Source organism: Trichosurus vulpecula, chromosome 9 (assembly GCF_011100635.1).
Source record: "Trichosurus vulpecula isolate mTriVul1 chromosome 9, mTriVul1.pri, whole genome shotgun sequence".
In the NCBI taxonomy this organism is placed as follows: Eukaryota; Metazoa; Chordata; class Mammalia; order Diprotodontia; family Phalangeridae; genus Trichosurus; species Trichosurus vulpecula.
In genome coordinates, this window is record NC_050581.1 from 796,856 (window position 1) to 810,935 (window position 14,080).

A 14,080-nucleotide genomic window follows, 5' to 3' on the forward strand; every position below is an offset into this window, starting at 1 on the left:
GTGCCTTCAAAGAGACATGGCATGACTAAAGGTTTATGATGTTCAACATTGTTAATAATGATTGCATTACTTTGTTTGGTTCATGTTTAAGTTTTGTTGGTTATCTAATGTGTAAATGTAAAGCACGTGACATGCAAATTCCACCACCCCCACCCCCGCCCCACTCTCAATACCAGTCTATTGTGAGCCATCTAAGTGGTTTGGTCTGTACCTGACTTAATGTAATTGTACAATTTTGTGAATTGTGAGAAAAACTTTATTGTATTTGTCTAAACTCAGCCCTGTGTGTCTGGGATACTGAACCATTTATTGCACTGTTTGAACTTAGCCCTGCATGGCTGAGACCTATGTTGTGCTGTTTTTCTCTCAATTATCAAATCACATGTGTTCTGGGAGCTCCTGTCAGGTCTGACTACTCCTACAGCTGACAACTTGTGGATATGGACTCCTTGATCCTCCTGTCACATCTGAGGGCTGCCCCCTGCTCCCAAGTGGACATCTGAGCCCACAGGAGACCTTACCCTCCGGTTTCAAAGAGCCTGAAGGGGACAGCATCAGATGCAGGCAGCCCGTCCCAAGAGTCCAGACCAGAATCTGAACAAAGGACAGCTCCCTTTCTGAGTCCCTTGCGTTCCCAAGACTGTTTGCCTATGTCTTTGGTATCTTTAGCCATTATGCTTCCTACCCCAATCCCCCTTGCAACTCACTCCCTCTGCTTGTTTACAATTAGTTTACAATTACTGTCCATCTCTGGGAATGTCCAACCACAGAAAGAAAAAAAAACCTGAATCCACCTAGATAAGGATTTTTAGAACTTCACCCCTGAGGAAGATAGAGGTTTTTCCATATCTTATTGGTCTACAGGCAAAACTTCCAGTTTGCCTTTGACCAAAAGAAGGAAATGTGGAACATTTTATATCATTTTTGTAATTTCAATCAAGGGCCAGGGCCTGAATTAATGATCAGTTGGAAGAAGACCCTGGACCTGGGCTTCTTTGTTCTCTAAAGTTTGCTCAGAGAATATCTTTTCTCTGTCAACAAGGCCAGATTCGGCTGACCTAAGAATATTCTTTCCCCTGTTAACTATTAAAGGATGAGACCCTAATCCTGAGAGACTACCTCGCTTAATATTTTACGGGCATATACTATGTTGTGGAATGTTAATGAAACATAGAAACGCTAGGTTGTAGTTTCAAGTTCTTGTATCATGGTTAAACATACATGGGGATCATAAAAGTGAGGTAACACAGGCTTGTTAAGTCTACTAAAAATAATGTATATAAGTTTTCTCATTCCTTTGTTCAAACAGCCAGAGCTTATGCTCTGACTCCTTGTACATACAAGTAAGCTAGCTTAGCTATGCTTTAAGGGAAAATAATAAACAACATGGATTTTTCTATCACCTAGCTTGTTTGCCTCCTTCAACCAAACTTTCAGGTTTTACAGGTATTATATTTTTTCTTTATATCTCTAGGATTTAGCACAGTGCCTGGCACTTAGAAAACCTACAATGAATGCATGTTAATTGAAAGAAAAAGAAAAGATAGGAAGAGACAACAGAATTTCCATGCCTCAAATTATATTGTAAGCAGTAATCACAAAAACCATTTGTTAACTGGTTAAAAAAAAATCTTAAATACACCGTTGGAACAAAAGTGGGTGCCTTTCACAACTACAGTCAGAGAGAGAATTACTGACTAAACAAGGGGTAATGGGTAGTCATAAAATACAGAATTTCAGGTATGAAAATTTTTTCAATTTTTGCACAAAGAAAATCAATGTAGATAGAATAGGAGACACTGTTGAATGGGGAAAATATCTGTGTTAATCATCTCTTATAAGTCTGATATTGAAGATATATTAGGAACTAACACAAATAATATATGCCCAAAATACATTCCCCAGTTGATAAGTGGTCAAAGGAAATGAATAATTTTCAACATTAGAATTGCAAACTGTCAATGACTATATGAAATATGCTCTAAAACATTAATAAGATAAATGCAAATTAAAATAACTCAGGTTTCACCTACCACTTGGCAAATTGACGAAGATGACGGAAAACAGAAATGGCCAATGTTGGAAGGGCTAGGGGAAGACAGGCATGCTGATGCACCATTGGGAGAGCTTTGAATCAGTTCAACCATTCTAGAAAACAAAATGGAATCATCTGAGAAAAGTATCTACACTGTTCTTACCCTTTAACCCAGCAGTCACTCTATAGAGTATATATCCCAAGAAGGTCAAAGGCAGAACAAAAGGCCCCATTTACAGCAAAATATTTACAGCAACACTTCTTATTGAAGCTGGCTACTGGAAACCAACTGGCTGCCCATCAGTTGAGGAATAATGAAGTATGTAGTACTGTGTTGGCAACCAAAATTGGGCTCCTTAGCACTTAGTCAACAAGTGCCCTTGACTAGTTTGGCTTTTTCCCCTGAACTGAATGCTGCTTGTATGTTGGACTGGAGTAAGCTTGTCGGCCCCTTCACCTTGCTTCCCTTGCTTAAGCTGATGGAAAGAACCTGTGCTTTCCTGGTCAACCCCTTCACCTTGCTTAAGCAGATTGAAAGAACCTGTGCTTTCCCTGCGTACCTTACACCCCCGCAGAAGCCGGATGGTTAAAAGCAGCTCCCGTTGGAGCCAGAGGCTGCTATAGCTACAGCCACAGCCACAGCCACAGCCACAGCCACAGCCACAGCCACAGCCACAGCTGAAGCAGGAGCTGCCAGTGGCAGAGCTGACCTACGGGAGGAAGCTGAACAAGGACTTCAGGCCAGTGGGTAATCTTTTTACTATAGAGGGGGAAGCATGATTTTGCTTTATGCAATCATGCTTCTCTGTAGCCTCCTGGTTACTCTTTCAAGGCGTACTTATTGGGCCTGGAAGCTTTTGATCAATATGTCAAAATGGGGATGCTGGTTCATGGGTTGGTTACTGTGGAGCCTAAATATATGCTTTGATTCTTCTGCCTCCTACTTTGAGAGTTTCTTATATCCGGTGGTTCCGAACCTTTCAGACATATATATGATCCTCTTTGAGATTATAAACTCTGCCCTCCTAATACAAGTACATGCACATAATGGAATATTATTGTGAAGTAAAATTATATGAAAAATTCAGAGAAATATGGGAAGATTGATATAAGCTGACACAAAGTAAAAAATAAGCAGAACCACTCAATCAGTCAGTCAATAAGCATTTATTAAGTACCTATATGGTATGGTAGAGAAGTTGGTCAGAAAAGTCCCATAGTGAAGCCAGGTGAGAAATGAGACATCTGAGCCAAGCTCTCTTCTTAAATGGAAGTTTGGCATTCATGGCCCCATCCTCCAGTCAGAGAGATAGAGGGCAGTGAGGAAGTAGAGTCAGAAGGCTGATGGAATCTTACCGAATGAAGAAGTTATCCCAATAATGAGCTCCCTGGAACATGGCAGAAAAGTCAGAGAAGTCCCCAAGTGGTGCAGCCAAGCGAAAAATGAGAACACAACCAGAAAGAAATCAGAAGAGCATATATAGTAGAATAACATAATATAATAGAAATAAAAAAGCACACTAAAAGGAAGCTGAGTTCTAAGTAATTGTCACCAGATCAGCTGCTTCTACTGCTTTTCTTTGTTACAAAGGAGGGCTCGGTTCTGTGGGGATGGGTTTGGGGAGAAGTGGGGTTAGTGGGGACAGAACCAAAAATGATTATGAAGCGCATACCAAAATAAAATAACCAGGCATGGTGGTCCAACCTTGTAATCCCAGCTACTGAGGGAAACTGAGCTTGGTGGATCTCTAGAGGCTGGGGCTTGTGAGCTTTAGCTAAGCTGATTAGCTGTCCAGTCAATAGGGTGAACCCTTGGGGATGGGGGGGTGCAACCAGGCAGCCTAAGGAGAAGCAAATCAGCCCAGGTCAGAAGCAGAGCAAGCTGAAGTTCCCGTGCTGGCCAGTCTGAGTGAAATGGGGAGATAATAGTATATATTATATCCTATCATATCACGTAATATACAATGCAAAGCAATGTAATGTAACATAACATTATATAATATAAATAAGATAAAATGGAATATACAAAACCTAAAATAACAATTTTTAATAAGATCGTTTATCCTAGCAATTAAGAATTCTCCAGTCTGGTTTCAGCCTGTCTTCCAGCCTCTTCATAGATGGTGTGGTTCAGCCATTCTGAACCCGCTGGCCTTCACCAGTCTTCTCCTAACTGCTCCTACCTCCGTGGATTTACATAAATTTACCCGCCACCCCTAAGGCCTCTCAGGAATTCACTCCCCATCTCAACATGTTGAAAAGCCCGGCTCTAGGGCAATGACTCAGGAGCAGGCTGGAAACAACTCCATTCTGCTTGAGAGAGCTGATTGTTAGACCCTGGAAGTCAGGGCTCGATTGTCTGGTTGGTTGTCTAGTCTGGGGAAAATGTTAAGGTTGGAAATTAAGTGGGTTTAATTACGAAGCATTTATCATCATGCTCCTGGGGAGAACCAGGCGCTGCCAACTGTCCAAGCCACCACTCAGGGGTTAGGGATGCAAAAAAGGCCAAGGCCCGACCCTGGTGGGACAGGGAGGTGGAAAGGCTTTGCCGGAAGGGGTTTAGGAGTCTAAACTTGGGCCATTGACAGGGCCAGAGAGCCAGGAAGGCTGGAGACCAGCACTGAGGCTCTGGGCCACTGAGGTCAGGTCTTTGGGGTCAGCCCAGAGCACAGGCAGAGGTGGGTCTGGCTGGGGAGGGACCTTCTCTGCCCCAAGTCAGCAGAGAGGCTCCTGACCCCCGCCCCTCCCCCAGCTTTCCTCACCCCTTCCCCCACACCTAGGCTACAGGCTTGAGCAGTCCACCAGACCTGCAGGGGGCGCTAGAGGGTTGCCCAGGCTGAGGGAAGGAGAGGGGAGTGTAGGCCCCAGAGCCAGGCCGAGGACAAGATGGCCTGGACCTGCCTGGCCCTTCTGCTGCTCTTGCGGCTACAGACAGACCACGCCTGTGAGCAGGGGTGGCCGGGGCCAAGCTGAGGCAGCAGTGACGCCCCCAAAGTGTTAAGGACGCCCAGCTGAGGGCAGGAGTGACCCCTCCACAGTGTAGGGGGGCCGAGCCAAGGGCAGCAGTGACCCCCAAAGTATAGGAGGCCTAGCTGAAGCAGCAGTGACCCCTCCACAGTGTAGGGGGGCCGAGTTGAGGGCAGCAGTGACCCCCAAAGTGTAGGAGGCCTAGCTGAGGGCAGCAGTGACCCCTCCCTAGTGTAGGAGGCCTAGCTGAGGGCAGCAGTGACCGCTCCACAGTGTAGGGGGTCCAAGCCGAGGGCAGCAGTGAACTCCCTCCCAAGGTTTGAGCAGGGAAGAGCCCAATCCCCAATGTAAATCTCACACATACACACACACACACACACACACACACACACACACACACACACGCTTTGTCCGGAGACAAGTCTGTGGCCAATAACAACTTTCTGTTCTCTCCACTGCCCCCTCTGCCAGTTGATCGAGATAGAGATTTGTATACAGGTAAGAACTGGGGTCCAGAAGTCTAAAATAAGGAAACTAGATGGAGGGAGGAGAGTAGGGGGGGCACTGAAACAGGTATCAGGTAAGGGACGTGAGGAAGTGGGATGGAGGAGCAGGAAGCCTGCCACCTCAGAAGAAAGGGGGGCCCTCCTCCTTGGCATGGGCAGGACCTGCTTACTAAAATCAGGGCCAGAGTGTAAAGTTCCTCAGATGGAGCTGGCTGGGAATTAGACAGGGTGGGACAGGCCAGGTGGCCTGTTCTTAGGAGATCTTGACTTACCCCCGCAGTATGTGGACGTCCCAAGCTCAGAGCCCGAGATTTCGCCATAGAACCCCGGCGTGGACGGTGGCCGTGGCAAGCTAGTCTGCGGTATAAGGGCAAGCATTGGTGCGGTGCCACCCTCATCCAGGCCGACTGGATGATCACAGCCGCGAGCTGCTTCCGATTGTGAGTGCTTCCTTAGGGCTGGGGCTGGAGAAAAGTCCAGATGGACTCGTGGGGGTCAACAGTGGACAGCCTCCGCCGACTGACTTTAAGGCCATCAGGTATCTGTTCTCTTTCCTACCAGGTCCAATAACACTAGGGATTACAGTGTGATGATCGGTTCCATTTATGCCTACCCAAACGCTCGCTTCCTGGCCACATTTCTACGGGACCAAGAACATTACCCCAGGCTGACTAAAATCTACATTAGGTCTGATTATGTTCCCTACCAGTTTGGGGACATTGCCTTATTAAAGCTGAACCAAAAAATCCCCTATCGGAGACATATTTCACCTGTCTGCATCCCACTGGGACCCTGGGAATTGAAATCCATCAGACAGTGCTGGATAACAGGATGGGGAAAATTAGGAGAATCTCCGGGTAAGTCTTCTCTAGGGGCTGGCTGCAGGACCATTTTACTTGGACGAGGCCATTGCAGAGTCGGCCGCATTTCCCTTGCTAGGCAGGCCAAGCCCATTGCCACCGAGCTTTGGATTCCCACTGCCCGCTAGCACCAGCCATTCCCTCTTTCACTCCCAAATGCTGCTCAGGTGAGAGAGCCCATTTACTTCTTTACTCTTTAGTTTACTCCCTGGACCCTCACAGAAACTGTAAGAGCAAGACTTTGTAAACAGAATTTCAAAGCATCGTCCCTATCCCAAGAATCCCATCAGGGGCTTCAGAGGAGGAAGTTGGTTCAATTCAAACTGGCGTTTGGCAGCCTGGCAGGAAGAGAGAGTGACAGAGAGCCTCAGGGAAGGAAAACGGGCTCAGCTGCCAACTCTAGTGCTTATGCCACCGTGGGCAAGACACAACCTCTCTAAGGCTCTGTTGGCCCTTCTGTAAAATGGGGATAATTATTCCTGGAGCAGTAACTAACTGTACGATGTTGTGACGCTCGAGTGAAATAATAAGCATTCATGTTCATACAGCGCTTTAAGGTTCATAAAGAATGTTCCATCAGTTATCTCACTCGATCCTTACACCAACCCTGTGAGGTGGGTGCTATTAGGAGCCCCATTTTACAGATGAGGTAACTGAGGCTCAGAGAGAGATTAAGTGATTTGCCCCATCCCATAGCAAATAAGGGGCAAGGTGGTAGAGTGTTGGATCTGAATCTTGTCTCAGCCACTTACTAGCCGTGTCACTTAACTTCTCAGGGCATCAGTTTACTCATTTGCAAAAATAAGGGGGTTGGGGCACAGCTGGGTGGTGCAGCAAATAGAGCAGCAGCCCTGGAGTCAGGAGGACCTGAGTTCAAATCCGGCCTCAGACACTTGACACACTTACTGGCTGTGTGACCTTGGGCAAGTCACTTAACCCCAACTGCCCCTCCAAAAAAAGAAAAAAAGGGGGGGAGTTGTGCTCAGTTACATCTAAGTTCCCTTGCAAGTCTAAATCCAGAATTGGGAGTGTCAAGGGCAAAATCTGAACCCTTTTGTTCTGGATTCAGTCGAATACTTTGGCATTATGCTAGGATGGTTTTCTAGAAAGTCCTCTGCAAACATGAAAATGAGATCCATGGTTCTTATCTAGAAAGGACTTGGTAAAAAGGCAGAAGAAGGAGCCTTGCAACTATGAAGCTTTAATTTCACCGAGGAGAGTAAGCATGTTAGGTGGGACTCCATGTACCAAAAGTGGCGTAGAATATACGTGATATCAGCAGGGAATTGCAAGGAGAGAAATCACTCTGTATGGAGCTACGGAAGGCATTGGAGCGAGCTGTAATTCCTAAGACAGAGAGATGGAGAGGTGGCAGAGTGAGCACAGAATGAGCAAAGGTGGGCCAAGAAGCATCGCTAGGGACAGGGAGTAGGCTGACCTGATGGGGGAAAGAAGAAAGTCCATATTGGAGCGCAAGGATGGAAAGGCGGAGTGGGAGCAGACTAAAAAGGCTCTTGAATGCCAGGATGTGGCATTTAGACTTTAGTTCTGTGATTTCACTGTTTTGTCTGAGGTTCTGATTCCCAGAACCTCAGGCAAACCCACACAAAAGACAGGTACATTCTAGAACTACAAAGGAACACATCTGGATATTTTTCCTGGATTTAGGGAAAGTCTATAGAGGAAGGCGACATGGAAGAAGTTGGGAATCCCAGCAGAAAAAAAAAATGGAGAGGTGGCTGAGTGGACACTGCAGGAGCAGATTGGGGAGGCCAGGAGGCACAGCTATCTAGGCCACTTTGTACGCCTTAGTTATGAGCACCAATCAAGATGGGACCATTAAGCTACACATGAATTGACAATAACCGGTTTGTTATTTCTCAAGTGCCCTTTATTTTAACACTGATGTCTTTTAGTCATGTTTCTTTAGCCCTAGAAGGTGCCATGGAACTTCGGGAGACAAGAGTGAAAATCACTGACTTAGACAGGTGTGAAAGTATTGAAGATCCCTACGGGCCTCTCGGGCACTATGAGATCTACCGCAATGATGTGCTTTGTGTACTCATACCATTTTATCCAGCTGAAAGATGTGTGGTAAGAGACAGCCCAGTAGAAACCCAAGCATCCCCAGTATCTTACACTGGACCCAGGTATTCCCAACCCTAAGAAATCACACTGGACCTAAGCTTCCCTATTTCATAGACCTAGAAGTCTCACCACAACTAATTTCTTCCTCACTGGCCTTTCTTCTTTCCCCAGGGCGACCAAGGCGGCCCCCTAGTATGTCGGATTCAGAGTATGTATTACCAGTTTGGGATCATGAACTGGGACCATGGCTGTATGGCAGGAATCAAGACCAAGACTTTCACCAGCGTTGCCCTCTACAGCGCCTGGATAGAGAAAGTAGTGAACAGCACCACTACCCTGAGTCCGTTCAAGTTCATCCTCCTTGCCTTGTTCCTATCCCAGGCTCTTCTAGAGCCTTTCTGAGCACATTTTTAGTTTTTCCTCCTTAGGCTTGGCTGAGTACAGCCATATCCAGGGCTCTTACCTCCTTTACTCACTTGAAAGGATAATAAGGGCCCCTACTTCCTGGGATGGGGAAACATAGGCTAGATTCAGAGAAAAAAGTGGTGAAAGTGAGGGTGGGGGTGAAGATTGCCGGGAGCATTTGTCTTTCTGCCAGGAAGTCCTTTGGGAGTGTGACTTACAGTGGCAATAAAATGTTATTGATTTCAACATGGACTATACTGATGACAACTTCCTGGAAGGAAGTGTAGGGGCAGAACTTGGGGTGGGGGGGTTTCCCAAGCCTGAGGAGAAAGCAAGGTATCAGTGATGAGAATTTTGAGAGGGGAGTCATAGTCAATGCTGTGTGATGGCTGAGCAAGAGTTTTGGAATTTGGGTTCTTTTACAAGATGACATAGGATTCGTTTAGGGGAATAGTTTCCTTCAAAAAATAATTTCAAATGGGCCTTGTGCTAGAGGCAAGAGAATTGATCTAACTGCAAAGAGAGAACCCCAATATGAGCCTTTGGCAGCAGGGTTTGAAAATACACAGGGGCAAAAATACCCCAGGTGTAGCTACAGGGGGTGGGGAGTAATCAGGGAGGAAGTGAGGGAGTAAGGTGGAAACATGGTCCCTCTTCTTCCCTTTCCACCATGGCAGGACGGAAGCTTGGTAAGGACTAAGCTTTTCCCTCTTCCATCCACTCCATTCACACTCTGCTCCAGACATAGCTATGACCTAACCCTCCTTTTTGAGAGCAAAAGTGGGGAACTGGAAATGACAAGGAAGATGACTATGAACGGGACTATAGGACAAGGCACTATGGAAGAGATTGGACGTAAGCAGGGACTCTCAGGTTAAAGAGCTAGAGAGGGGACAAAGTTGGCATAGATGAAGAGATGGGGATGCACAGCAGGTGCCAAGGACTGAGGTGGGAAGTATGGAGAGCATTGTAAAGAATTCCCCTAGGCCAGACCCTACCCGATAATCTCAGCAGATCAGTGGAAGAACTAACTGCCTGCTTTAAGGAACCAAAGGTCTCTGGGGAACTGGTTCAACTCAGTCTATGCCAACTTAAACAAATGCCTCTTTCCACATGGTGGCTTCCACTTCACTATAATCTGACCTTCTCTATTCTGACCATGTGATTTCTGGGCCAACTAGGCATCTTAGATTCAGAGATCTGCTGCACTCTAGGCCCCTAATGACCTGCTGCATCGATAACATCACTCTTGTCTATGGGTACCCTGGTTTCATCCATCAGTCATTCATTATATATCTCTTATGTATAAAACTCCTTGATTTTAATCCGGGTCTTTTGATTCCGAAGTTGGAGAGAGCTCTGTCCACTGTAGCATGCAAAATGGGAGTGTGGGAAGAAAACAGGAGCCTAAAGGTTCCCCCTGTTGTTCTCTGGTAAAGGATGTTCTACATTGCTAGTGACAGTCGCAATCCACTTCCCGTCTCCCTCTCCACCGAGGCTGGGTAACAGTAGCAGCAAGGACTAATACAGACTTAATGGAAGTAGTTGTGGACATCTGAAATGGCAGTTCCCATCCAGCTCTAGCATGGGCTGGCTTGAGCGTGGCAGAAGAAAGAAATTACAAATTACGCTTTACTGACGCTTAATACACGGACCAATACTAATTTCCTTACTTGGTCTGTATGTCAGATGGTTGATCACATGCCACCTAAATATCCTAAAGGAAGTGTGAGAATACTACAGCTCAGAAGCACTTACAAAGGTGTCCTCATTCATTCCTTCACTTTCAGCGTCTTGTCACCCATTACTTTATCACAAGGATTACACAAGGATTTTTAGTTATAATGAAGTCATCACATTGTTCTCGCTAGAAATAGGATCATTCATTTAAGAGGTAGACGGAGGGGAGGGGCATCCGCATCTGCCCATACCTCACGCTGAACCTAGACATGTCCATCTTCCCAAATGCTCTTCACTGAACTCAAGCATCTACATTTGCCCTATAGCTTAGATTCAACCCAGGGATCCCCACTGTGGGCCTAGTTTCCCAAGACTTTCTATCCTTTCACCAAGGACTGTTTCCCAATGACCAGCACTTTGGCCAAGTCGATGCTCCTCCCACCCTCAAAGTGACTGGGGGATAGAGGTGGAGGCAGGGAGTGATCTTCGTGTATAAGGTCAAGGATATCTGGCTCCGTGACAAGATGAGTTGGGATTATGAGCTATGATTCCCAAACACCCACGTCTCTATTGGATTAATTGATCTGTTGGAAGGGTCCAAAAATACATTAAAGACAATGGTTCAAGCACCCCTCCCGTGGGCCTCTTTGGGATGGATCCTCTTCTTTCCCTCTCTCCTGCCACCCCATTCTCTCCTTCCTTGGAGCGATCTCAATGCGTATGTGGTGAGTGTAACCATAGCTCAGGTAAGGGGCCAAGGCTTCCTCCGAGGCTGTCAGCTTTGGCAAATATAATTTAGTCTTCCTTCATGGGCTAGTGCTAGGGAGCCCAAAGCTCCTCAATGATCCTCAGATCCTCCCTCAATGACTTCTCTGCTCAAACCCTGGAAGACTGGAAAACACCGTTTTGCCTCTGCCCTCTTTAAAAGGCCCCCAAATCACCTACTATCATCACGGACCCAGCTCCCTTTAGCATAGACTTGGCCCTAGGGTTTAACCCAGAACTTCTGGGTCTTCTTGGGATCCTAAAGATTCAGGAATCCAGATGGGAGCAAGCATCTGCTACTCAGTGAGTGAGACATTGCTGCAGTATGTGCTATATTCATTAGGTAATTATTAAAATTCTCGTTGGGGTGCTTAGCAAAACTTTATCTGAGAACAGGCTGGATGGGATTGGGGGTGCGGAAAAGAACCAGGAGACTGGATGCTGTCAAAGGAGGGCAGTGAGAAGACAAAGGGCCAAGTTAGGGCACTGAGAGCCTTCAGAAAAGGGATAGAGGACCAGGAGGAACTGAAACATAGAAAGTATGATCTATAATGGAGATCAGCTAGAGGTCTTTTCAATAAAGTCATAGGGGTAAAGCAAGGATGTCCTTATCACCACTGAGATGGTGCTAGCAATGTTATTTGTAACAATAGCATGAAAAAGAAATTGAGGAAAGAAACACGGGCAAAGAAGAAACAAAATCATCCCTTTTTTCAGATGTGTGGAACATTGCATATATTGTCAGATGTTTTTTATGTGTTGATCTGTTTTACTGGGTTTTTTCCCTCTTTTTCTTTATTCTTTTTAAAATAATATATTATTTGTTATAAGAGTTGGCTATTTTGGAGTGGGAAAGGGAGAAATAAATGGGGAAAAGATATAGACAAATTTTTTAAAAGAAACTTTTGCTATTAAAATGATGAACTGTTTTTAACCAGGGGAAAAAAGGATCTAATAGCACCATTCTTGTTATAAAGGATAATTCTGTGGAAGAGAAGGCAGAAAAGATGTATTGAAATGGAACTGATGCAAAAAAAAAAAAAAACCAAAAAGGCACTAATAAAGACTTAAATAAAGAAAAAGAAGTCCTGGCTTCTGTTGAGGGTATTACCATCCTTCTAGTCACCCTGATTCAAAGCCTCAACTCTTTCCTCTCTCCTAACCCACATAGTCAACCAATTACCTCTTCTACCCGGGTTTGAATCTTCACTTTGCTACTTACTCTCAATGTGACCTTGGGCAAACCATTCAAACTTTTTGGGTCTCGGTTTCCTTATCTGTAAAAAGAAAGTGTTGCATCAGACGACTTTTAAGGTCTCTTTCGTTTGAATCTATTACCCCACTATATAGGGAGCTGGATTCGAGTTCACCCCATGGAGTATGCATAGGGGGTTGGGGCAGAGGGAATGAACCTGGCAGCCTCCAGGGACACTTGTTGGTACTTCAGGATAATGCTGCAAACACCGAGTGATCCTTCGGTTCTTCTCCCCTCCGACCCTGCCGCCCATGCCCCACCATAGCAGAAGTGGGCCGGGCATGGTGCCATTTATAAAGGGGAGGCAGCTTCTGCCCTCCTCTTCCTTTGACTCTTCTGCCCGGGTCGCCTTGGAGCTCTTGACCCTCAGCAGCGATGGCATGATGGGCGCGTGGCAGCTGGCGCTGGGCTTGTTTGCGCGGCTCCCCTGGGATCCTTTGACTTCTCTCACTGCTGTCCCTTGTCTACATTCATGTGGCTATCTGTCCAGTTCAGGACCTTCTCTCTCCTTGTCTGGGTAGCTGGGACAGCCTCCTAACCACCCTTCTGGCTTCTAGTGCCCCTCACTCCAAACCACCCTTCACATAACCGTCAAAATGATCTTTCCAAAGCAGGCATCTTACACTGTGACTGCCGCAGGATTCAGGAAGCTTTAGGATCCGTGCGTGTCTCTGTGTGTGTCCCGCACTCCGGTGGACCCTTTTTTCAGGATGATGTTTTTAAACGAATAAAATAAAATACATAGAATTACAAAAGAAATCCATTCTACCACAACACAGTTACAGTTGTTGGTTTGGTTTTTTATGTAGGTTTGCGGACTCCCTGGAATCTGTCCATAGCTCCAAGGTTACTGGGTTCTGAAGTCCAATGGGACCAAATAGCAGCTCCTTGGCTTGGCACGGAAAGACCTTCCCAGCGCTGCTCAAACCTCCTTTTGGCACCTCATTCTCTATTACTGCCCTTCACCCGCTCTTGTTGCAGGACCTCAGCTTGCCATCTCCTTCATACCGGCCTCCTCCCCCGTCTAAGATCCCCTCACTCCTCAGCTCCCCATCCTAGAGCCCTCCAGCTCTCCTCAACACTTGCGCTCAAACTTCGGGCGCATCTTACAGGGTTCACAAGGTAAAAATGCACAGTGAAAGGAAGGCTCTGATGCTTCCATCCTGAGAACAGTGCGTTGAGGGAAGCTGGGCTAGACCTGGCAAGGCCTGTTCTAGGGACAAGGAAGAAGGGGTAGGGCAAGTTTGGAGGGTGAAGGCTGAGGCTGGCAATGGCTTGAGATGGGCCACGCCCCCCTGCTCCTGCTGGACCAGCCTATTGTTCCCCACAGGCAATCAACCAGAGAGACCAAATCTTGGTTATAGCAAGAAGGGGGACCCCCTGCTTCCCCACCTGACTCTGGCTTCCTCTGTTTGTTTCTCTCTGTATTTGTGTACCCCTCTCTGTCTCTCTCTCCCTCTCCCCCTCCCTTCTCTCTGTCTCTCTCTCCCTCTCCCCCTCCCTTCTGTCTCTCTCTCTC

General features: G+C 46.5%; 1 protein-coding gene across 1 annotated transcript; it reads left to right on the forward strand.

The window, feature by feature from the left end:
* Nucleotides 1-4,921: 4,921 nt before the first annotated feature.
* On the forward strand, nt 4,922-8,858 carry LOC118831653 (inactive serine protease 39-like). Its single transcript, XM_036739060.1, has 7 exons — nt 4,922-4,979; nt 5,474-5,500; nt 5,789-5,948; nt 6,070-6,173; nt 6,567-6,722; nt 8,299-8,462; nt 8,628-8,858. The coding sequence occupies exons 1-7, from the start codon at nt 4,922-4,924 to the stop codon at nt 8,856-8,858; spliced, it is 900 nt and encodes a 299-aa protein (XP_036594955.1).
* The last annotated feature ends 5,222 nt before the right edge of the window (nt 8,859-14,080 follow it).